Here is a 25,650-nt window from a genome sequence, read left to right on the forward strand (position 1 = left end):
AAATTGTCACAGAAAAATAGGAATCCAAAACTTTTTCCCGTGTCTTGTCAGGATGCCCAGCAGAAGCCAAAGCAAAACCACACAAGCAGAAAACTCCTACAACCGGTCTCCAAAGGATTTCCAGAGGAAAAAAATCCCATTGAAGATAAGCTCAAAAGAAAAAAAATGACCAAACATGAAGAAACTATCAACCATAAGCAAGAGCCAGAGGAAACAACAAATAGAAGGATCAGCACCACCAAGTACAGGAGTTAATAGAGCAAAAATGCCATCCAAAAAGATGTTTTTTGAAGTATGATTAAAATTAAAAATTCAATGGATAGGTTAAATAGCAATTTCTGACAGATAGAGGTGAAAGGGTAATTAGGAACTTTATGGAGGATCTCAGCAAATGAACTGGAAGTGAGCAGAAGAAGGATAAGAGACTACTGCTTGTCATTATAGAGTCTATTATTGGAACCATTGTTTAGTGCATCTATCAATTGGAAACACTTTAAAGTTAGAATGCTTATATGTTTTACGAAATTTAATTGACCACAGTATTCTATGTCATTTAGTGCTCTGTATGTAAGGACGCATGAAAAAAATTACTTCTTGCATTCCTTTATAGGAAAATGGGAATCCAAAGCTTTTCCCCATTTGTCTTAGTGGTAGGAATTCAAGAATAATTAAAGTGCTCAACAATGTTGGCTCATTCATAAGTATATTTTATTCCTCATTTTAAGTTAATTTCTATTCTGATTTAATTTTTACTTTGTGCATTTTATATATGTTTATTTTTAAAGTCCATTGAAATTCTGAAAGACAGTGGGAGTGAATCTATAAAATTCTTATTACACAGGATGTCAAAAGTTACTGATCTGTTCCTTCCTAAAATGGGATTAATCTTACTTAGGTGTTTATGTTGATTTAAATCTTTTCAGAAGTGTGTATATTCTCTAAAAGGTCTTAAAGGGATATTCATACATAGGGGTTAGAACCAATTTACCTTTCATAAAATCTCTAACTGCAGAGCTGCTCCAGTTGAGATGAGGTAGAGGCAGAGGAGGGAAACGTGAGCCCCTAGCCCCAGTGGGCTCTCAAGGGCTCCCTGACACAGTGGGAAAACTGCTGCTACAGTGAGTCTCAGTTATCCAGTTAATAAGAAGTCTGATTATTCTCACCAGGAGACTTGGGTCAAAACACTACCATGGAAAATTCATAGGAGGAAGTATCAATTTTTTTATTGTTACATTTATAAACCCAGACTTCTAAGAAGAATTCAATGTTGATAAAGGAAATGAGAGAAAAGCTTAGCTAAAACTTAAGACATTGAAATTTCGGTCATAATAGTATTTTTGCTGCCTCTAAATAAGCATAGCCATTAAAAATTAATCCAGTAAGTTTTAAAAATTACGCTAAATCTCAAAAACAATTGGATAAAAATCTAGTTATTAAATTTAATTTTCTTACATTGTAGAGACAAGGCAAATGTTAACATCTTGTGTACTGTTGAACTCTTTTACAATCTTGAGTCTTTCCTCTGATTTTGTACTTCCATCAAGTCGTCGGTAATCAAGCCCAGACGCCATACAGTACTGCTGTAGCACGTCAAGCAACTAGACGAGAGGTATGAAGATGGGCAAACATGAATCTTGGTTAAGTAAGTTTCAGACCATTACAAAGTTGAGACTTGTTAAGTATTAATTATTGGTGTTCATAATTTCTTTCTTATAATTCCAAGAACAATAAATATTTTTCTCACTTCTGACCCATATATTTATTCCCGTTATCCTGCAACATTATGGCTTTAACATTCAGAACTTGTTTTAAAAATCAATCTTTTCATTTTTAAGAAACAAACAATATTACTGGTCAAATCATTTACATAAATATATGCATGCTATTTTCTAAGTTCTAAAATATATGAAATGTCTTAAAGAACATTGTAATTATTAAGAACATCAACAGAAAATAAAAATCTATCTTTGAGTTTGATATTTAGCAACCCTGAAACAATTGAAATTTTAGTGTCTGTTTAAAAACTTCAAGTTGCTTACCTATTTCCTACTGTGTAGATAAGAGAAAATGTGGCTGTAAGGTGTCATGTAGGCATATGCTTTATTCTTTATGCCTCAAAAGTTGAGGCTGGCCAATCAAGGATATACTTTAGATGAACTCACCTTGGTGGAAAAAGAAAAGAGAAGAACTTTATCTCTGTTTTTCCTGCAATGATTTAAAAGCTGCTGAAGGACCTGAAAATGAACCACAGAAAATCAGTGAACCAGTTCCAACTAAAAGTACACTTTATACATATAAACATCACTTGAGAATTTCTTTAAAATTATTTTCATACAATACTAACCTCATTCATTTTTTCTAATTCCTTTCATTTTTTCCAAGTTAGAGAAATAAAGTATTAGCTATTACATCAAATGTTATTCATCATCATATTGTCAATAAGGAGGTAAAGTTCCCAAAGACTTTTATTTCATCTCATCTGGTTTTAATAAAAAGGAAGCATTTTGGATTATGGGATGCATTTAAATGGATTAATTTAATTTCCAAAATACACTTTCTTTATACCTACAATATGCTAAGAAACTAAATTATAGAGCAGCATTCCTTTTAGGAAGTATTTAAATTGTCCCTAGATGGATGTAATGAAATGTGTTCAATTACATCTAGGTTCTAAAAGTCTTGATATTTATTTTCTTAGAATAATCAGTCAGATACACACCTCTTCTCATTTTCTCCCCTTTGTTTCTCTATTTACAGTAAGCTCTGACTTCCAGATTTGATTTTGACCTCAAAATGCCAGTAATCTGCCCCCACACACAGTGCTTTCAGGGAGGAAGCAAACAGTCCAAAGCCTTGTGTATAACAGTCACACTGTTACTTTTATTTCCACATCTGGCAATGACAGCTCCAGAACAATGTGGAAAAGCAATCCACAGAGGGGAAAAAGAAATTTTCTATACAAAGTCTAAATTCTTCTGCAAGATGAAACAAACACTAAAACAATTTATTTAATGATAAACATTTAAGCTTTTAAATAAAAAAAATACTCAATATAACACTTACTCAATCAAGAGAAGCTATTGTGCTAACTTTGACCTCTACCTCCCCCTAGTCCCTCAAAAAAAGCTATGGAGTTAAAAAAAACTTCTACTCAGATAACCAAATTTATTTATCAAATGGTAAATAAAAATGTTATGGATCGGGTAAACATTACTTTCATATTTGAAGAACATATGAAGTTTTATTTGCATTTAGTTCATTTTTTAATAAAATAACTGATTCTATATAAAGTATGTAATTTGAATTTCACGTAAGACTTTTTAAATTGGTAGATATTATTTTTTCTGTTTTACAGAATTGAGTAGAAAATGCACAAAACTCCTCTTTTCCTACTTCCAACCTTCTCCACACTTTCTCTTATTAATATCTGTATTAATAATATTATTAGAAAATATAACATCAAGTATTATTAGTATTGGTGTGGTTTATTTGTAACAACTGATGAGTGAATATTGATACATTATTATTAGCTAAAGTCCATAATTTACATTAGGGTTTATTCATTGTGTTACATAGTTCTATGGGTTTTGACAAATATATCATGACAAGTATCTACCATTACAGTATCATACACAATTGTTTCATTGCCCTAAAAATTCCTCGTGCTTCACCTACTCATTCTTTCCTCCCCCAGAACCCATAGCAACCACTGATCTTTTTACTGTCTCCATAGTTTTGCCTTTTGATAGTATTATATAGTTGGAATTATACAGTATGTAGCCTTTTCAGACTGGTTTCTTTCACTCAGCAATATGCATCTAAGGTTCTTCCACGTCTTTTGGTAGCTTGATAGCTCATTTCTTTTTATTGCTAAATAGTACTCCACAGTATGGCTGTACCACAGCTTTTTTAATCCATTTACCTACTGAAGGACATCTTAGTTGTTTCCAAGCTTTGGCAATTATAAATAAACTCATAGGTTCTTGTCGGGATGTAAGTTTCTAACTCATTAAAACTCAATAAAATTTAATTCATTATAACTCATTTGGGTAAATACCAAGGGGCACAATTGCTGGATCATATGGTAAGACTATTTAAGGTAATATTTTTTAGTTAAGAGCTTTGTGAGAAACCACTGAACTGTCTTCCAAAGTGACTATACCATTTTGCATTCCCACCAGCAGCAGATGGGAGTTCTTGTTACTCCACATCCTCACCAGCATTTGGGCTTGACAGTGTTCTGGATTTTGGCCGTTCTAATAGGTATCTAGTGGTATCTCCTTGCTGTTTTAATTTGCAATTCTTTAATGACATATGTTGTTGAGCATCTTTTCACATGCTTATTTGCCATCTCTATTATCTTCTTTGGGGAAGTACCTGTTCAGATCCTTTGCCCATTTTTAAATTGGATTGTTTGCTTTCCTATTGTTGAGCTTTAAGAGTTACCTGTATATTTGTAAACCAGTCCTTTATTGTTTTGCTAATATTTTCTCCCAGTCTGTGGTTTGTTTTTCATTCTTCTTAAGATATTAACATTTTAAACCAAGGATATATTGTATAGAAATCCATTCTCATTATTTGGGGTGGTATCATAACTATTGCAACTTTAAGTGTTTTCAAGTATTTTACAGTAAAAACAAAAACAAGTCACAGGAAAAGTAAATGTTTTTAGACTGGAGATCTTAATTAGGCTAGTTTAGAGACTAACTAAATGAACAACTATAAATTAAGATCCCAGAAATTTCCAAAATGACAATGTAATCAACAGATGTTGGAGTCTTAACAATATAGACCCAATGTTTTATCACTCAGTTGTCCTCCACAGAACAAGACAATCCACCTATAAAGGAATCGTATTATTCGGGGGTGTTAAAAGCAAGGAACCTTGGATCTTAACTTTCCTCAACTTGGTCAGTCAGGCCTAGAAAGATGAACATGACCCTTGTGTGACTTCAGCAGCACCAAGCTGGATTCCTAGTCTTTTTTTCAACCCTCCACAGTAAGTGGCTCTGCGGCATTTCTCAAGAGAAAGAAAAGTGAAGATTTTCATCAGGTGAATGATTGCAACTTGTGACTAACCCCTTCAATGATAGTTGAGGTCAAAACTCTGACACTCAAGAGAAAGAGGTGGGGTCATAAGTGTAGCTTTGAGGCTATAAAGATTATAGCAGGCATTCTGTTCAGAGTCCTTGCACCTGCAGGCTGACCTGTGACAAGACAAGCTAAACAAAGATCTTTTATCACCTGAATTCAAAAGGTAAATGCAACTCAATTCTTAGAGTTCTTAAACCCATAGGCAATGATTCTATGATAAGCCTGTAAGTCTGCATTACCAAATCAATATATGACCAGATGATGCTGTTAGTCAAATGATTTAACATAGTCCTAAAAATATACCCCTAGCTTATTACTATCCATCTGTTTGGCTGGTGCTCTCTCACAAACCAAGTAAATTACCTGCATCATTTACATATAAAAATACTACCCAGCCTCCAGCAACAATTTATGCTTACCTTTTCCCTCCTAAAAATTAAAATAAAATTAAATTTAATCATTCTCTTAATCAGACACTATTATTCCTAGGGAGATTAACTTTAAAAGTATATTTTACAAGTATATATTAATGAATATATAAAAAATATAAAATGCAGAGTTATAAAACTTAATTTCAAGACTGGTAATTTTTTAGTGAAGAGTCACAGGGAATAAAATTTAAATGAGTAGCAATGGCTAATGCAGTTTTCAGAGGAGGCTATAATTTCTGGAAATGTTCTACTGGTTTAAACTGTGGGAAAGTAAGTGCTCAGTTCTAAACCGGACTTTTTATATATTTTAATTTAAAAATAATTAAAGTCAATGAAATGGATGACAAAAATAGATTTGCTACCTTAGGAAATATCATTAGATTTGAATTATTTGTTGTGGTAATAAATCACATGATATCCTCATTAATATAAACATTTATTTTTTAAAAGCAAGTTTTTAATGCAATAGTCTTTATGTATGTATGTATATTCCTACCTTCTATTTTATTTCATTGATTTTAGAGGTCCCAAGCAAACTAAACCATGATGAACTTATCTAGATCAATTGCTAAAAGTATTTCTATAAAAAAAAAAACAAAAACTGCTTTGAACTACTTCCTTTTTATTCTTTTTATGTCAAAAAGAACTTACCTTTTAAAAATTATAACAAAGTTGAGTTTTGTTCTGTAAAAATCTGTGAATCTACAAATAAAGATTCTTGATAGACACTAAGGGGTTAAACAAACTCTGTTGTTGCAAGGAGGCAGGAAGCTGTCAGCATTTCATGCTGCTGCCACAGGCAATGCCCAAGGCCTGGGTCAAGGTTGGAGAACTTAGCCTTACTTTTCCCACCCTTCCCTCGGTAACACATTACCAAGAGCAGCACAGCTACGGGTCAATTTTCCTGTGTATGACAAATGACTATTTGCAACTTTATGATCTAGTTCTGCAAGTAAAAACAACATGCAGAAAATTCTAGACATACAGACCTTGCCCATCTTAAACTCTTCAAGAAATTCCTTTCTCTAATTCCAAGCTAAGGCCTTTCCTTACCCCCCTGTTTTGCATTAGCTTTTATATTTCTGGTAGGTTATTTCCTTAAACATCTGAAGACAAGCTATTATCTATGTGGTAACAGCACACGCATTTTAAGAGGGCATAAGTCCAATATATCAATAAGGAAAATTTGAAGTATATTTGAAGCAACTACGACAGAGGACCTATCGAGTGCACACCATCTGTATTCGGGGTTCATAGTGACCTAGTAAATGCTGATACAACTGCACCACTTGTCCATAGCCACCATCTCTTCTGAATGACTGAGCACCTGTTCTGATTAGCTGGTGTCTCTGTCATACCACTGAATAAATATTTTGTGTATCATGTCTGTATGCAACCTGAAAGAGGAGCACTTACCTTCATTTTTCCACTGTATTTAGGGTCAGAAAGTGTTTCAAAGGCTGCATCTTTGCTTTTCTGCACAAAATCTGGGAATCTGGAAAATACCTGATCACATATCCTTTTGATAAGTGTTTCCTTGAAGGGAAAAGGCAGAAGAAAAGATATTTCCACTTAACACATTCAAACCTGTATAAATTGAAATAATTTATGAAAAAAAATTCTTTTTAGAAAGAATGTATTACTTTAAAGATTTTTGCTTCCCTAAGTCAGACTAAGAATTCAAAAACTCTTAAGGTTATATGTTAAACGTATGGCATTGAATTCTTAATGATGTGGTTATTAATTTGATCATTACTTTTCAAAGATTTTTTAAGATTTCCAAAACAAGGCGCTAAATACTCCCAAAGAGTAAGGAGTACTATCAAAGAACAATATCAAATTCTTATGAGATTTCAAAATTACATTTAAATGGCATCAACTATAACAGAAAAAAATATAAAATCATTACAAAAACATCTTTTCATTTATGTGTGCTCTAGAATAAAAGGAAACAACCAAAGTAAACTTTGAAATTACTGATTTTTGCCAGTTTGGTAAACAGCCCTAATATTTAATATACAAATTATTATAAATCCTCATTTTACCCAGTAGATTAAATACCATTACAGACATTATTAGAGGAATAGAACTGACCCATCAAATATGTTATTTAGTAATTATACCAAAGACTGTTTTGAAAAATAAAGATATGAACATTATTAAAGGCATAAAAGATAGTTCTTATTTTAAGTTAAGCTTAAATTTGTTCACTTTGATTAAAAACTTAAGTGCACATACTCCTTGATATCTACATTTAAAAATAAGCAAATCAGTTTCCTCTTAAATTTCATCCACAAAAACTTTATTTAATAACTATTTTAAAACTTTATAAAATATTCACAACAATAGCATCACAAAGAAATGTAAAATGCCAACCAAACCTGTTGCTTGGAAGTACTAGCAGCTTGCAGTAGCGCGACATGGTTAGCTACCTTCTGAAGGACTGTAAGGTAACTGAGATACAAGGTTTTCACTGTTTCACCATGAGAATTGGTCTGTAACCAGAAAAATATAGAAAATAAAAAGGACCAGCATAGCTATGCACCTGCTTACATCATAAAATGTATCACTTACAATAACATTTATTATCTGGTTACTTTGGCACAATAAATTCCAAGAAAATGATGGTCAACTATTGCACAAAATATCCACAAATAGCTAATGTGGAATCATACTTTTGGTAAATCATAATACAACTATATTTTTCATAAAGGGAGAAAATCCTTATTACAGAAAGTATTTATCCTCATGACACACAGTGATGGAAATGTTGCTGTTACGAGTTGCCTGGTAACAAAATCTAAGTGCAGTGGCAGTGCTATGCAGACCCCTTCTCATTTACGCTCCAAGGCTCCTAGGAAACTGGGCTATTACAAAAAAGGGAAGTAGTTAAAAACAGCAAAATAAATGAGACCAAATAAATATCAAACTAGATAAATATTCACTTAGGGTTTCTCTACGTACATAGATATGTGACATAATTTAATAAAACAGAGGTGAAACATGAGCAGGAAATATAAACAAAAGGTTAAAAAAAGTACAAATAAATTTTGTTTCTTTAAAAAAAACACTTTCTTTGATACTCAGTTTCTATTAAATTGACACTATATCTAACATCAGAATAGTATTTTAAGCCTCCTATACAAGAGTATGTTCGTTTACTATTAGTGGATAATGAGAAACTTCTTGAAAATGAAATGAAATTTCAAAATGAAAGGATACTTCCCAAGAAAAGCTAAAATGGAAGATATCAAAATTAAGCTTACTTTCTGAAATTAACTTTTTGAAAATATATTTGAATATTGTATTTTATATGTGATTACTATTTGATATTGTAAAATATTTTTGAAAACTATTTTTTAAGACACAGCTTTAAAGAACTGTCTGAGGAAAAGGTATTTTATCATCTGCTACTTTCTTTTACACTAGAAGAGAGTACTATGTAATCAAAAGCATGATTATAAAGATATATTGAAATGCTTGCCTTATAACAACAATTTCTCCTTTTTCGGCCACTCCTACAGGTACAAGGCTCAGAAGATTGAAGTATCAAAGTCACGTCCTCTGTTTCTAACACTGTTTGATAGACAGCTTTCTGGAAATCTGTCAAAGAACAATACACCATCTGCCAAGATAAAATACAAGGTAGTTATTAGTATTTTGTTTATAACAATAATAAAAATCATAATCTACATCTGATTTCATAGATTATAACAGTGAAAATTGGCCGGGCGCAGAGGCTCACGCCTGTAATCCCGATACTTTGGGAAGCCAAGGAGGGCGGATCACAAGGTCAAGAGATAAAGACCATCCTGGCCAACATGGTGAAACCTCATCTCTACTAAAAATACAAAAATTAGCTGGGCGTGGTGCCACGCGCCTGTAGTCCCAGCTACTCAGGAGGCTGAGGCAGGAGAATCGCTTGAACCAAGGAGTCAGAGGTTGCAGTGAGCTGAGATCACACCACTGCACTACAGCCTGGGCAACAGAGCGAGACTCTGTCTCAAAAAAAATAGTGAAAATTGCTATAAACTAATTTTTCCCTCTATTTACATCATTATGATGATTTCTACTGACTGTCTTATATTCTTTGCTCTCCACCCCACCCTGGATAATATAAAGTATAATTTCACTTTCAAATAAACCTCATAGATTTTTTTTAATTAAAAGAAATCATAATATGAACAAACAAATGATGTTCCTTACACAGTTGACTCTTGAACATGGATGGCGCTAGGGTGCTAACTCCCCACACAGTCAAAAGTCCATGTATAACTTCTGACTCCCCAAAAACATAACTACTAATAGCCTACTGTTGACTGGAAGCCTTAACAACAGTATAAATAGTTGAGAAACACTACTTTGTGTATCTATTATATATTATATTCTTACGATAAAACTAGAAAAAAAGAAAATGTTATTAAAATCACAAAAAAGTGAAAATATCTTTACTGTTCATTAAGTGGAAGTAGGTCATCATAAAGGGCTTCATATTGAGTAGGCTGAGGAGAATAAGGAAGAGGAGAGGTTGGTCTTGTTTTCTCATGGGTGGCAGAAAAGAAGAGGTGAAGGAAGTGAAAAGGAAGTCAAGGGAGGCAGGAGAGGCAGGCACACTTGGTGTAACTTTACAGAAACATGTCGTAATTTCTGTCTGACATTTCTGCTTTTCATTTCTCTAAAAAAATGTTTCTATATGGTGCCAGTCCTTCTTCCACCATTTGCTTTAGTTTCAGTGCCCATATCATAGAAGGGTCCATGTCATAAAAGAAGTCAAAAGCAGTCTCAAATAATCAGAATCCCTCTGCCACATTATTTAATGTCAATTTGTTTTCTGGCACTGCTTTTTCTGCGTCTTGTTCCTCATCGTCTGGCACTGGTTTGAAAGCACTTATCTGCATCAAGTCATCTTCAATTAATTCCTCTGGTGTGGTGTCCTGAATTTCTTTAAATTAGCTCTTGAATTTCTCCAAGATCCGTCTCTTGAAACCCTTCACCTTTTTTGCCTCTCATGATTTATTTGATTGGCTCTGTTGTAAATCCTGTGAAGTCATGCACATCTGGACACAGTTTTCTCCAGCAGGAATTTACTATTCCAGGAATGATGGCTTTCATGGCTTTTTCTATAACAACGACGGTATCTTCAAATGGTGTAATCCTTCCAGACATTCATGATGTTCTATCAGGGTTCTTCTCCACAGCATTGACAATCCTTTCCATAGAGAACCAGGTGTAATGAGCCTTAAAGGTCCTTATGACCCTCTGATCTAGAAGCTGAATTAGACATGTTGTGTTTGGGGGCAAGTGGACCACTTTGACGCCTTTGATGTTGAACTCATGGGGTTCTGGGTGGCCACAAGGATTATCCAATATCAAAAGAACTTTAAAAGGTAGTCCTTTACTGGCAAGGCACTTCCTGACTTCAGGGACAAAGCAGTGACATTTTTTTATTTGTAAAATAGAAACATATAAATATTTGTAAATATTTATATGCTTATATCACTACAACAGATTATTGGCAATAAACAGGCAAAGGTGCATACAAGCAAATACAGTAATGTCTCTATAAAACAATGCTAATTTTTTTTTCCTAAATGCCGTGTTTATTCTGTAAACAGGCTCAGAAATGTAGACACAGGCCGGGCGTGGAGGCTCACGCCTGTAATCCAAGCACTTTGGGAGGCGGGCAGATCACGAGGTCACGAGTTCAAGACCAGCCTGGCCAAGATGGTGAAACCCTGTCTCTACTACAAATACAAAAATTAACCGGGCATGGTGGCGTGTGCCTGTAGTCCCAGCTACTTGGGAGGCTGAGGCAGAATAATCGCTTGAACCCAGGGAGGCGGAGCTTGCAGTGAGCCAAGATCATGCCACTGCACTCCAGCCTGGGTGACAGAGTGAGACTCCGTCTTAAAAAAAAAAATAGACACAATTTGTAGGTTGAGAAATCTCTGTGTAGTTGTTACTTCACAACAGCAGGACTGATGATGGCTTCTGAGCATATTAACCTACCATTTTTCTGTTTTTAAAAAACACAATGAGAATGGATTCCAAATGGCTTATTTCTCTAACTGATGGTCACATTTTTCTGCTCTAGTCTTTAAGAACAAGTCGAGCCTTCACTTGAGCCACCACCTCTTTGGCTCTTAGGCCTCAACAATCCCAAGAGTAGACACGAAGCCAGTCCTAGGCCCCCCGACTTGTAAAAATCAGGCAGTCCTTTTCCACACAATTCTCAGAGTAGCTGTAATGACTTCCATTCATCATTTTGTCTTTAGCAAGTAGGTATGTTGCAACTTTACTTCCAAAACCTATTTCATGAGCCAACAGACCTGCAGGACCTACATAAATGGTAGCTATGAGGCCCTTCTCGTTTTCTTGTTCCTTCAGTATCTCTCTCAAGGCAGCGGACTCAAATAAAATCTGTGCACCCAGATTACCTCCTGTTAGAAACATTGTGTCATTTGGTCCCTCTTTTTTGCATCTTCAAGACTGACATCAGGACAAATAACAACATCACAGCTACACTGTACTGGGTCTTTTCCAGCCAGACCTGCAATGGTGACCTTAATCTCAGCTTGTCTCATCATGTCTACAGGGCTGACTGCCTCCATTTCCTCTGCTCCTTTAGCCAGGATGACCACAACTCTTTTGGAAGCTATTTTTATCTTTTATTTTTTAAAGACCCAAACCAGACTGAAGAAGGATGCATGGCAGCACACATCCAGCCTGCCCCCTCCCAATGCTAGATTTTTAAAAAATGTTTATATAAAATATTTAGTACAGCCTGACCCCAACCTTAAATATAAAAGTACATATAAGAAAAAAAGAGAATATAGAAGTTGGTGGTCAATGATTGAAGTACGAAGGTATCTTGAATTATTTATTATTATTAAACATAGTACCAATTACTCAATATTTCTTACGTGTCATGCATTTCAGAGTAACCATGTGAGGCAGGCGCTATTATCATCACTACCATTTAACAGAGGAAGAAACCCAGGTTCCAGGGCCTCACAAATTGCTCCAAGTCACAAAACTCTAAGCAGAGGTGCTCCAAGTCACAAATACTCTAATCAAATAGTATTTGATTTCAGAGCCCAAGCTCTAAACCTCTATGAACAATTCTTTTCTTATACTTTTGTACTGTTCCTCCTAGACAGATAGCTAAATCACATATATGAAGTTGCATAAAACATTTTTAAAAGTGAGAGTTCATGAAGTATCTCAATTTAGTAACAATATTTGCTTTAGATAAATATCAAAAGTCAGATGTATCTATTTCCCCAACTTGCATATCAATATCGTATTTTCCTTTCAAATCTATCTTTTTAAAGAAACAATCAAGAGGATACACTAAAATTAGAGGGCATTTCATAGGATTGCCCTTATTTGGGACAACATTAATTAGGTTTAGTTCCATAGTAATCTACAGAACCTTTATTCCATTGCCCAAGCTAGAAGAAACACAAGATGAAGAACTATAAAAGAAGACTACTATATTTTTTAAAAATCCTCTTGAAGTCCACTCCTCATATTTTCTTAAACAATTTAACAATGTAGTTTTCCTACAAATTCTAAAAGTTAGGTTAGTTGTGTAACTGCAAATAGCATTCTACAAGAAACAAACCTATATATTTTTTAAAAAGCTCTTAACCACTTTGGTCCTACAGCTAGAATTAAGGTACCAAAGAATACACTGTGTGGTGGATAGTACACAGTATAGGAAGGACAACGTGTGAACAGAAAACACACTGCAGAGAGAAGCTCTTCCTTCTTTACTGGGGAAAAACTGCATCAAAAGTTTTGATGAGGCCAGGCACGGTGGCTCACGCCTGTAATTCCAGTACTTTGGGAGACCGAGGCAGGTGGATTACCTGAGGTCAGGAGTTCGAAACCAGCCTAGACAACATGGCGAAACCCTGTCTCTACTAAAAATACAAAAAAATTAGCCAGGCGTGGTGGTGCACATATGTAATCCCAGTTACTCGGGAGGCTGAGGCTGCAGAATCGCTTGAACTTGGGAGGCGGAGGTTGCAGTGAGCCAAGATCGCGCCACTGCACTCCAGCCTGGGTGACAGAGCCCGACTCTGTCTCAAAAAAAAAAAAAAAAAAAAAGGTTTTGATGAGAAGTGAGTTTAATGTATACTAATAATAAACCTGTTAGCTAACAGGTTAATAAAGTCAGTAAGGAAAACAACTGAGCTCAATCAATGGTTTCTGAAATTCTGCGCGTAACAATTCTTTTCCATACAGAATAAAGGGCAAAAAACTGTATTTACAAAATGCCACAGGAGACAGACTTTTTCTTAAAAAGGAAAAAAAAAATATGACCACAAATTAATAATATATACAAATGCGGTTCTTACCCGGTCTTCCTTCTTAGGCAACTGATCCTTGATAAGAGTCTTGGTGCGCCTGAGAAACCAGCCAGACATCTTTTTGGCAAGTCTTTGCATGGCCTTTCGGCCAGTGGCTAGTTCTCTCTTTGTTGCCGTGTGTCTCTGACCATGTTCTACTGGGTCAGAAAACTGCTTCTTGAAGTAGGTCCCACTCCCTAAAAGGCCTGGCACAGCCCTTTATAAAGACAATAAGAAAAATGTAAGGGCTTTATTATCTAAAAACACTAACTTCTTGCTTCTAAGAGATATACTACATTACTTGATTATCAATGGTAACAAAAACAAAAGCCAAGAAAACAGAATGCTCTTTCTTTACGACAGTTTCAGGTTCTAACTATGATATGAGGATGAAACTGGCAGTGAACATGTATATTTACTTCAGGGACCAAGAGTAATATATATAAAGATAGGTTTTCATGGGACTCTCTACTCTGTATACCACATCTGGGATCAAACACATCTAAAACCAGACAAATGACTGTTTCGTTTGTTTGGAAACTAATGATTAGCAAACAAGACAGTATTCAGCTGAAGAACTATTAAACAATTTTTTAAAAAGTGTTTTCCCTCACCAGTCCATAACACACCACAGTTCCTTCATGTTATTCTGAAGGATGGTTCCAGTGAGGCCAATGCGGACATTACATTTCAAAGCTTTCATAACTTCTGTTACTCTAGCTTTTGGATTCTTGATTCTATGAGCTTCATCCACAATGACAGCTGACCATTCCAAACTATAAAGTAAGAAAAAAGAAGGGTGAGGTTGAGAAAACTTCCTTTCTTAGTCCTTCCAATTTTAGACAGTAGCTTTCTCTATCAAAGTTTTGGAATTATTTTTTCCTTTTTACTCTTTGATGACTCCATTGGATTCTTACCCACTTAGTTAAATGGTCACACCCTTGGACAGTCGACAAAAATAAAATGCGTAGAAAAGAAAGGGTATAGACATTCTTTAAGGATGGTAAAAAGAAAAATTTCATTTAAACATCACTGAAATGACAAGGAATTTTTTAAAGTAACAAACCAGAAAAACAAATATAAAAGAAATAAAACTTGCAATGTTTTATTGCAATATTTTTCTGAATGAAAAATATCAATATAAACTCATGATTTTTAAAAGCTGTATTCCATAGCCCTGTCCACTAAGAAAGTTTAGAGTTGATTGTTACCCCAGTAGCAATGAGCACCCATAGTGGTCTCTTTACTGAAAGGAATGAGAGCCTCACAGAAGAATGGAGAAACAGCTGATTTCAGGCATATGTTGGGGGAAACACTGAACAGCCGAAAAGCACAGATGTATCTAAAGACAAATGCGAATATGTCCAAAGAATAGAGACGCCAGCCTAATTGGAATATTTGAGCATTGTTACAAATATTGACTACAATTGAAAATATTGAATAAACAAAAATCCAGGAGTTCTATGAAAAAAATGAATTTAAACACTTACTTCACACCACACATGAAAATTAACTAAAAACAGATCACAGACCTAAATATGAACTCAAACTTTTAAAAAATGGGAAAAAAAATTTGTGACTCTGGATTAGGCACGTATTTCTTAGATATGACACAAAACTTATAGTCAATTAAAAATAGTGTGATAAGTTGGACTTCATCAAAGTTAAAAACTTTTGCTCTTCCAATGACACCATTAAGAAAATAAAAAGACATGCTACAGACTAGGCAAAAATATTTGCAAATCATAATCTGATACAGGACTTGTATACAGAATATATAAAGAATTATTACAACTCAGCCAGGCACAGTGGCTCATGCTTGTAATCCCAGCACTTTGGGAGGCTGAGGCGGGTGGATCACGAGGTCAGAAGATCAAGACCATCCTGGCCAACATGGTGAAATCTTGTCTCTACTAAAAATACAAAAATTAGCTGGGCGCGGTGGCGTGTGCCTGTAGTCCCGGCTACTCAGGAGGCTGAGGCAGGAGAATCACTTGAACCAGGGAGTCAGAGGTTGCAGTGAGCCCAGATTGCGCCACTGCACTCTAGCCTGGTGACACAGCAAGACTCCATCTCAAAAAAAAAAAATATAACTCAACAAAATTTAAAACAACCCAATTAAAACATGAGCAAAAGATTCTAACAGACACCAAATGTCTATTTGAAGATATAGATGTCAAATAAGCACATTAAAAAATTCTCAGCATCATTAATTAGAGAACTGCAAATTAAAACGTGAAATACCACAACACACCCACTAGAATGGCTATGATAAAAATGATTAACAATATCAAGTATTGGTAAGGATGTGGAGAAACTAGAATCCTCATACACTGCTTTTGGAAAAGCACAGCGACTGTTGTAAAACAGCTGGCGGTTTCTTAAAAAGTTAAACATATACTTAGCATAAGACCTCACAATTCCATTCCTAGGTATCTATCCAAGAAAAATGAAAACTTAGGTGCAAAGACTTGTATGTGAATGTTCACAGCAGCAAATTTGTATAGCCATAAACTAGGAACAATTAAATGTCCATCACTGGTGAATGGACAAAATAACAGGATAGCTGTATAATAGTACCATTCAGCAATAAAAAGGAACAAACTACTGAAATGTGCTACAATATGGATGAACTTCAAAAACATTATGTTAAGTGAAAGAAGCCAGACACCAAAGACTTTATAATGAATGGCTCCATTTATATGAAATACCCAGTTAAGGCAAATCTATAGAAAGAGAAAGCAGATCAGTAGTTGCCAGGGACTGGAGATGGAAGCAGGGACTGACTATAGACAAATAACTTTCTGAGGTGATGGAAATGTTCTACAACTAGATTGTGGTAATAGCACAACTTTTAAAATTCACTAAAAATCATTCTAACTTACAAGGGTACGTTTTATGTCAAATATACTTCAATAATCCTCAAGTCCATAGCAATATTCAGAAAGAAAGAAAGAGAGAAAGAGAGAAAGCAAGCAAGCGGGCAAGCAAGCGGGCAAGCAAGCGAAGGGTGTAAGAAACTTTGCCACCATTGTAGATGACCATTATGCTAACTTCTTACTCCAAAAATTGGTCATTAAAGAAAAAGAATCGAGCATTCACCTTGCTTTTTTAAAGTCAAAATTGTGGTTAATTCCTAATTAATGGAGAAAGCTTTCCTTTACAGGAGAATACCGGTAATTAATGTGTAGAAAAGAAATAATAAAATTAGAAAAATATTATTTTGCCAAACATAATAAAGTAACTGATTCAGACAAGAACAATTTGTATGTGCTAATACTACTAAGTAAAAGGATTGAGGGATACCAGAATATTTAAATGGTGGCAAAGTATCACTCCACAGATTATTTGATCATTACAAAGGGAGAAACATATCTTTACAATGGAGAGATCTGATGATGGTAACCTTCTTAACCTGTGGGACAAACTTGGCATCACTGACAGTGAAACAACCTGACATTAGGTACTTCCTGAAGTGATGCAATATGAAGTCCACAGCATCATTTATGAAGCATTCTTGCCAAAAATGTTTAATCTGAATCTATTTAAGCCTTTGGGCCAAAACCACTTTACTAAAATACAGATGACAGATGAATACATCTTGAGAAAGTAATCAGACAAATCTAATATGTGAGATATCCTAAAACAACTAACTGGCCTGGTCCTCTCAAAAAGTCATATAATTAAAAAATACAAGTTGGAAAAATGATGTAGATTAGAAGAATAAACAGACAACCAAATTCATCACCTGAACCTTTATTGAATCCTGCTTTATAAACATAAGATATTAAAGATGTTTTGAGAATGAGGAAATTTTAATTGCTATTAATATTCTTGTGTGTGACAATGATAATGTGGTATGACAAGAAGTATCATTAGTTTTAGGAAATCCATGCTAAAATACTTAGGGATAAGGATGTCATGTTTTATGCAACTTGCTGAAATGACTCATTACCACCACCGTACACAAAGACATAGACATAGACACACACATTTACATACATTAACTTACATTTTGCCAACATTTGAATGTATATACATACATACACACACACACACAATTGTTGGAATCCAGATGCTCATGTACTGTTATTTTAACTTTTCTATAGGTTTCATCATTTTCTTAATATAAAGCTGAAAAAAGCTAGAAGCCTCAAGAACAAAGACGGGAGAAAAATAGCAAAAATTCTAGAAGCTAAAAAGAACATGGACAAGATGGCTGACAAAAGCAGAGACTAGTGTCCTATGCCAATAGTGGAAAAAGCCAAGAAGCAATCTAATTCATATTATTTACACATTCTTGAAAAGTTAAGAATTGGTGGCTCCAGATGCCTCTGGAAATTGGAGTCATGTAAATGCTCAATAGTCTGTTTAAGAATCCTCCCACTGCACAAAGTAGATGGGCCAGGTCATCCTAAAGCGGGCAAGAGAAGGGCAAAAATCCTAATTTTCCTTAAAAAGAAATCAATAGATGATGCTGAAAACTAAAGAAAAATTGAAAAGTTGCAGCATAAACATGTTCTTTAGCAATAAGGAAGTAAAGACTATGAAGATCAGTAAGAGTTGAGGTAAAGGTAATTGGCGGACAGTGAACTGCAGTTTTTCACTAAAAGCCTTTTATCATGTTTGGCTCTTTAAATCATATACATAATTAACTTTGATAAAAACTGAAATGAAGTAAAAAATATAACAGCAATAAGAAAAAAACTATAGCTCACTCACATTCAGTTCATAGCACGTTCATCCCCTCCACAGAGTATCTGTGATAAATGCACAGAGCACTATCCTCACAAAAACAACTTAATATTTGCTCAGGTAAAATATTAATTATTTTAAATATTTGCCAAACACAAACAAAATAAAGGCATTTGAACAAATAAATTCAACTAAATAAATAAATATAAAATCATAAACATTCCTCTAATCTTATAAATATGATTTATAGTTACATAATTCTACTTCAGAATTCTTGTTTAATATTTATAACAATATTTATAACAATCAGAAAAAAAGTAACCTAAAAAACATTTATTTGGCAACTCTTATGTGCTAAAAGTACTGAGATACAGAAATTAAAGATAAAAATTTCCTACACCAAAGAGCTTACAGTCTAAGGGGACAGACAGGTAAGAAATAATTAAAATATGACCGATGCTATGATAGAAGAATTTATTACATTTATCTAATTGCAAAACATCTTTTGGGGTGGTACAGTATATTGGTTAAAAACCTAAGGTTTGGCCAGGCATGGTGACTCCCACCTATAATCCCAGCACTTTGGGAGGCCGAGGTGGGAGGATCACTTGAGTCCAAAAGTCTGAGATCAACCTGGGCAACACAGGGAGACTTTGTCTCTACAAAAAACAAAAACATTTTCCAGGCATGGTGGCGCATGCCTGTAGTCCTAGTTACTTGGAAGGCTGAGGTGGGAGACTGAGGGTACAGTGAGCTGTGATAGCACCACTGCACTCCAGCCTGGGCAACAGAGCAAGGCTCTGTCTCAAAAAGAAAACAAAACAAAACCTGAGGTCTGGCATTAGATGGTCAAGGTTCAGTCCTCATGTCTGCCACTGACTTAGTTGTGAAGGCCTAGAAAAATTATTTAACCTCTCTATGCCTCAGATTAGTCTTCTGTCAGGATCCATGAAATAGTAACAGGCTAATTTATTAGCTTATAAGTTTGATTTATAAAATTAAATCCCAGACCTGACAAAAATGGTAGCTCCATATCCAATTTTACCAATAATTATATTCAAAGTGAATGGTCTAAATACCCAAATAAGAGGCAAAGATTATCCGAATGGATGAAAAAGCAATATTTGGAGACTCACTCCAAATATTAAGAACAGATATACTGCAATAAAAACAGGAAAAGCTATTTACATGCAGTAAGCTATAAGACTCAGCATAAGACAGCAGCATTAGTCATACAGTCAAAAACTGGAAACAATTCAAATGTCCATCAACTGGTGAATGGACAAAATATGGGATAGCTATATAATAGTACCATCGGCAATAAAAAGGAACAAACTACTGAAATGTACCACAATATGGCTATGCTCATATCAGATAAAACATCAAGATAAGAGATATTATTAGAAATAAATAGGTGTATTTTTTAAAGACAAAAGGATCAATTCATCAGGAAAAAATAACAATCATAAATGCATGTGCACCTCATAAAAGAACTTCAAAATACTAAATTAAATGCTGACAGAAGTGAAAGGAGAAATAAACACATCTACAATTACAACTGAAGATTTCAACTCTCCTCTCTCAGATACTGTAAGCCAATCGAAAAGGAAATCAGCAAAGATAGAAAACACCTGAGCAACATCTTAACCAATCTAGTCTTATTGATATTTATAAACACTACATCCAATAACTATAGAACATTGTTTTCCAAGTGCACATGAATCAGAAAAATGCAAATTACACTACAAGATACTACTACACACCTACTAAAACAGCTAAAACAAAAAGACTGACAATACCAAACGTTGCTGAGAATACAAAGCAACTGAACTCTCACACATTGCTAGCTGGAGTAAAACCACTGTGGAAAATGGTTTGGGAGTTTCTTCTAAAGCTAAACCTACAGTTAACCATATAATACAGTAATTCTACTCCAAGAGAAATGAAAACATATGTCCAAAAAAGGCTTACATACAAATATGCCTTGAAGTTTTATCTATAATAATCCAAAACTGGAAAAACCCAAAAATCCATCCTCAAATGAATGGGTAACAAAATGTGAATATTGATGAAATGGAATACAATGCAACATTAAGAAAGAACAATCACTCCTCAACATGAATGAATCTCAAAAAACATGCTGAACAAAAGATGCGACACACACAAAAGGGTGCTTCCTGTATAATATCATTGACATGCTCCGTAATAGCTTAAACTCACCTATAAGTGGCAGAAATTAAAATCAGTAGTTGCCCAAGGTGAGGGTTGAGGAAAAGCCACTGTAAAGAGGTAAAAGAAAAGTCCTGGGATGATAAAAATAGTTTTTACCTTGTTTGGGATAGTGATTGCACTCATTTGTCAAAACTAGGAGTCAGTATACTACTGTCCATGGCCAAATCCAGCCCGTGGCCACTTTTGTATGGTCAGTAAGCTAAGAGTAGTTTTTACATTTTAAAGGGTCATAAGAATAAAAAAGAATATGCAACCGAGACTATATGTGGCCCAAAAGCCTAAAATATTTACTATCTGGCCCTTTACAGAAAAAGTTTACCAATCCCTGGTCAAGATTCATCAAATTGTATTCCTGAAATGGCATAATTATTCTACACAAATTAACTCTCATTAAAGTTGATTTTAATACAACTCTCCAGCTGGGCTTGAGGGGCTAGTTTTCACAAAGACTGATTTAATTCATCCTCTGTCATTTTCCAGATGGGCTAATTTACCCAAAGCCACATAGCTAATTAGTGATTTTTTTACTCTCTTTTTTGTGTGCTCATAAAATTTTAGACAACTATCAATTGTTCATCATTTTTATCCTATGCTAAATCATTTTAATGCTGATGTGAAAGTATCACCTTAAAAAAATTACCAATTTTCTAAACTTCGGTTGACTTTGGGGGAATATCATTAACTCCTTCATTAGCAGTAGTTCAAATTGAGTATAACTATAATGTCTAAATATTTTAAAGACTTACTAGATAACTGTTTCTAATGCCATGCTTTAATCTTCACCTAAAAGGTATAAATTGTATCCCTGTAGAGACAAATCTAGGCTACAAGCAGATGGAAACTAATGATTTTACCAACGCCCAGCCTACTGCTGGAACAACTATGAAGACTTCAGACCTCACTACCATGGTCCCGTGACCACATTACTATAAAAGCCTTGTATTGGTTTACTAGGGCTACCAAAATAAAATACCACACACTGGATGGCTTAAAACAACCAAAATTTATTTCCTTACAATCCTGGAAGCTCGAATTTCAAGAGCAAGGTGTCAGCAAATTTGGTTTCTCCTGAAGCCTCTCCCCTTGGCTTGCAGATGACTGCCTTCTTGCTGTGTCCTCACAAGTCCCTTCCTCTGTGGTGTGTGTGTGTCCTTGGTGTCTCTTTCTCTTCCTATAAGGATACCAGTCATACTGGACCCAGGCCCCACCCAATCAGCCTCGGTTTTAATCACCTCTTTAAAACTTAATCAAAGAGACCTGTCTCTAAATACAGTTACATTCTGAGGTGCTGGGGTTGAGACCTGAACATTTAAATTGTGGAAGGGGGGTTGAGGAGAAGCGACACAATTCAGCACATAACAAGCCTCTTAATTGGTCTTTCTCCATTCAGCTTGGCTCTCCTTTATAGCACACACAGCAGCTAAGGTATTTACAAAGTGCAAATCTGATCATTTTTATCCTATCGGTAATCTGCTGACAACACTGTAGGGGGCACTCTATTGCTCTCAGGATAAAGACCAAAATCCTCAAAGTACCTTCCAATACTCTCTATAATCTTTTCCCTGCTTATCTCACTGGTCTTACCTCTTGGCCACTTCTCCCTCACACTCTATGCTACAGTGGGTGTGTGTGTGTGTGTGTGTGTGTGTGTGTGTGTGTTTGTGTGTGTGTGTGTGTGTAGTTTTTGCCCCTCTATATTCACAACAGACTCCCATAATTGAAATAATTCATGAAAATTACTGACCTAGTTCAGAGGCAGTGTCTGCATAAAAGGCTGTACATGAGATTTAGGACAAGTCTTATCATTCTTTAACAATCAGTGTTTGAAGAAGTATCCTGTATTCAATGTAAGAAATAGAATAAGAAATTCTAGAAAACCTGATGCAGGTTTTTCCTTCTCAGAGAGTAAGTTATTATGAACTAAATATTTCAATAATTCTAAAATGAAATTAAATCAAGCAAAGGAATAATCATTATTCCTTTTAAAAAATCACAATATAGGCTGGGCACGGTGGCTCACACCTACAATCCTAGCACTTTGGAAGGCTGAGGTGGGTGGATTGCCTGAGCTCAGGAGTTCGAGACCAGCCTGGGCAACGTGGCGAAACTCCGTCTTTACTAAAAACACAAAAGCAAGACTCTGTCTCAAAAAAAAAAAAAAAAAAAAAAAAAAAAAAACTCTTAATATAAAGGGATGTAAGTAGACTATTAATACAATCATTCCTATTCCTATTATTCCCATTACCTGTTAAGTTCATCCAGGCATAAGCGCAGTGTTTCATAAGTTGTTAGAGCAATTTCACATTTCCTCTGCTTTACACGAATTAATTCATTATCTTTTCTGTTTCCATGTAAAACAGTGACTCTGAAATATCCCCAGGTGTCCAATTCATCCTTCCAGTTGTAGAGGACAGAAAGAGGAGCAACTATTAAGAACATCTAAAACAAGAATAAAAAAATTTTGCTGTTTTTTAAAAACTGAAAAAGAATCCCAAAGTGAAATCCACAATATCAATATCAATAGTCCTCTTCCTTAATTTTGACATCTAGTTAGTAACAATAAATACAACTGAGTGATTAGCTATATCTGGACATTGAAGATTCTCAAAAAATACTTTGCTGTTTAATTAGCTTTTTATCAGGACAAGATAGACACCTAACCTTGCTCAAAGAAACACGTGTTTTTTATTTCCCCCTACCAAAAAGGCACTGAGAAATGAGAGAGAAGTAACTTTCCAAAAGAGAGAAAAGAATAAAATCTGGATCCCAGTAATAGCTTCAAAGGCCAAGTGGGTAATGTACATACACAAGCAGGCCACGTGTTCTTGAAATATATGGTCTCCTGGAGCTCTCTTTCCTTCTGCATTTTCCTAGCCCATTTCCTCTCCCCCTCTTTCAGATACTCTCAGTTAAAGAACTGGAAAATTCACTGGAAAACTGAAGCAATCGGAAGAAAACTTCCTGGATGAACTTCTCTCAGTATCCTATCAATAACCTATCTATATTCATTTCCATATATTTTGCCCTCCTACCTGTTGCCATGCGCACGCTGCTCATGTTCTTCTCCAAAAAAAACCCTCATACAGTGGCTCCCATTCCTTCTTGCCAACCTAAAGTCAATGCTGCAGAAACTGCCCCCAATCTCCCCTACCTGATTAACTTTTCCATTTTAATGAACCACATCACCTATGGACAAGCATGTTAGAATATTTCCCAGAGTTAAAAAAATCCGAAAAACAAAAATTTTTAAAAACTTCTTTTCCTTAACCCAACATCTATCTCTATTACCTCATTACTCTACTCTCCCTATAGCAAAGATCCTCAAGAGTTATCAATGCTTAACTCTCCTCCTGTTCTCTCTTGAAACTCAGGTAAATGGGACTTGTGCCCTAATAATGCCTACCAAATCAGTCCCTCTGAGGATTACCAACATAACTCTCTGGTTATTCCTCACATTCATGTACCTTTCCTGTACTAACCCAGAATCCTGCTGTCATCAACCATTTTAACTTTTTAATGTTTTTATTTCTCCCTGTTACCACTATTCCTATCCTGTTAAGTTTAATAGGGTTACCAGTACGATTATTTTCTAAAGTTTTATACTTGATCTACTTGATAGAGATGAACCAATTAAACATACTGAAAAAATTCAGTTTAACCAAGAAATAATACAATACTGCTCTAAATTCTGCTCTGTTTTCTGTGAAACATTTAACCTAGGCCATTTGTCAACTCTAAAAAGTCAAATTTGTGACTGTGTTTTGGAAAGAGAAAGAAAACAAAGAAAATCAACATGCTGAACGTGAGAGTTCCTTTTTCCCAAGCCATCATCAAGCATATGTAAGTACTTCTTATACTTGATTCATCTCAAGTATGTCCGTCCTTTGGGTGAAGGTTAATCCTATGATTTCCATTTTTAACTTTCAAATATGAAATTAGGCCTCCAAGTACTAAGTCCAATTACAGTGTCTCCCTTTGATTTTTTTGTATATTACGAGATGACAATGCTAGGTGCAAAGTGCATCTGAGCAGTCTTAGTAGTTTTCCACTTGAGAGGCCATTCATCAAAGGTGCCAATGAATCTAAAGAGTCCTGGCATCAGCCCTAAGATTCCAGAAGATGTTTAAAAATTAAGGTGGCAACATAATTCTTGATATTTCTTACAAACATTGGTCTTCAAAATTATGAAAGGTGAAATAATGGTTCAAAAATTCATTTTGGTAGTGAAAGATGTCAGAGAACTGAGTTATGCTATTATGCAGAGTCCAGGGAAAGTACATAAGAACTTAGCATTTCCTACAATCCAATAAATAATATTTCATTTAATAAGTCTTTTTTAAGCAAATGATGCCAAAATAATAAAATGGAAAGCAGTGTCCAACTGCTAAGTCACTACACACAAAGCAACTCTGGGAGCTATTCCTCTAATCCAAGTACTAACCAGGTCCGACCCTGCTTAGCTTCCAAGATCAGACGAGATGTGGTGTGTTCAGAGTGGTATTGCTGTAGACATGGGGGAAGGGTGATAATTCTTATTCTGAAGCTAAAATACAATTTTATAAACCTGAATATAAAACTAACACAAATAAAATTAAAATTCATTTGCTTACGTATTATTAAAATTAACAGAAGCTAGGTTAAATAATGCAACTAGAGAATACTGAATTATTTATATCTTTCAATAAATCTTGCTCAATTATTAAGGAGTTTTCTATCAAATTTGATTCCTCAGGAACCACGGCATAGAAGAATGATGTAGTGTGGACTGTGATGAGATACTCAAAGATTAACATGTGACAATTTTTGTGGCAGAAGTAGTAATAGTATTAATAATAACATAA

At 35.0% G+C, this 25,650-nt stretch overlaps 1 protein-coding gene across 5 annotated transcripts in view; it reads right to left on the reverse strand.

The window, feature by feature from the left end:
- The window catches only part of ERCC6L2 (ERCC excision repair 6 like 2), a 186,428-nt gene that overhangs the window by 131,655 nt on the left and 29,123 nt on the right, over positions 1-25,650 (reverse strand). For all 5 annotated transcript variants that reach the window (XR_004673385.3, XM_034967797.3, XM_003811162.7 and 2 more), the window contains exons 4-11: positions 23,055-23,248; positions 14,497-14,658; positions 13,892-14,099; positions 9,010-9,150; positions 7,907-8,020; positions 6,942-7,061; positions 2,163-2,234; positions 1,453-1,598 (exon numbers count right to left, since the gene is read on the reverse strand). Coding sequence is in view for 4 of the 5 variants with exons in the window: in XM_034967797.3 (XP_034823688.1) it covers positions 1,453-1,598; positions 2,163-2,234; positions 6,942-7,061; positions 7,907-8,020; positions 9,010-9,150; positions 13,892-14,099; positions 14,497-14,658; positions 23,055-23,248 (1,157 nt within the window). In the remaining variant the exon portion in view is untranslated. The remainder of the gene's footprint in view (positions 1-1,452; positions 1,599-2,162; positions 2,235-6,941; positions 7,062-7,906; positions 8,021-9,009; positions 9,151-13,891; positions 14,100-14,496; positions 14,659-23,054; positions 23,249-25,650) is intronic.

The sequence above is a fragment of the Pan paniscus genome, chromosome 11 (assembly GCF_029289425.2).
Source record: "Pan paniscus chromosome 11, NHGRI_mPanPan1-v2.0_pri, whole genome shotgun sequence".
NCBI lineage: Eukaryota > Metazoa > Chordata > Mammalia > Primates > Hominidae > Pan > Pan paniscus.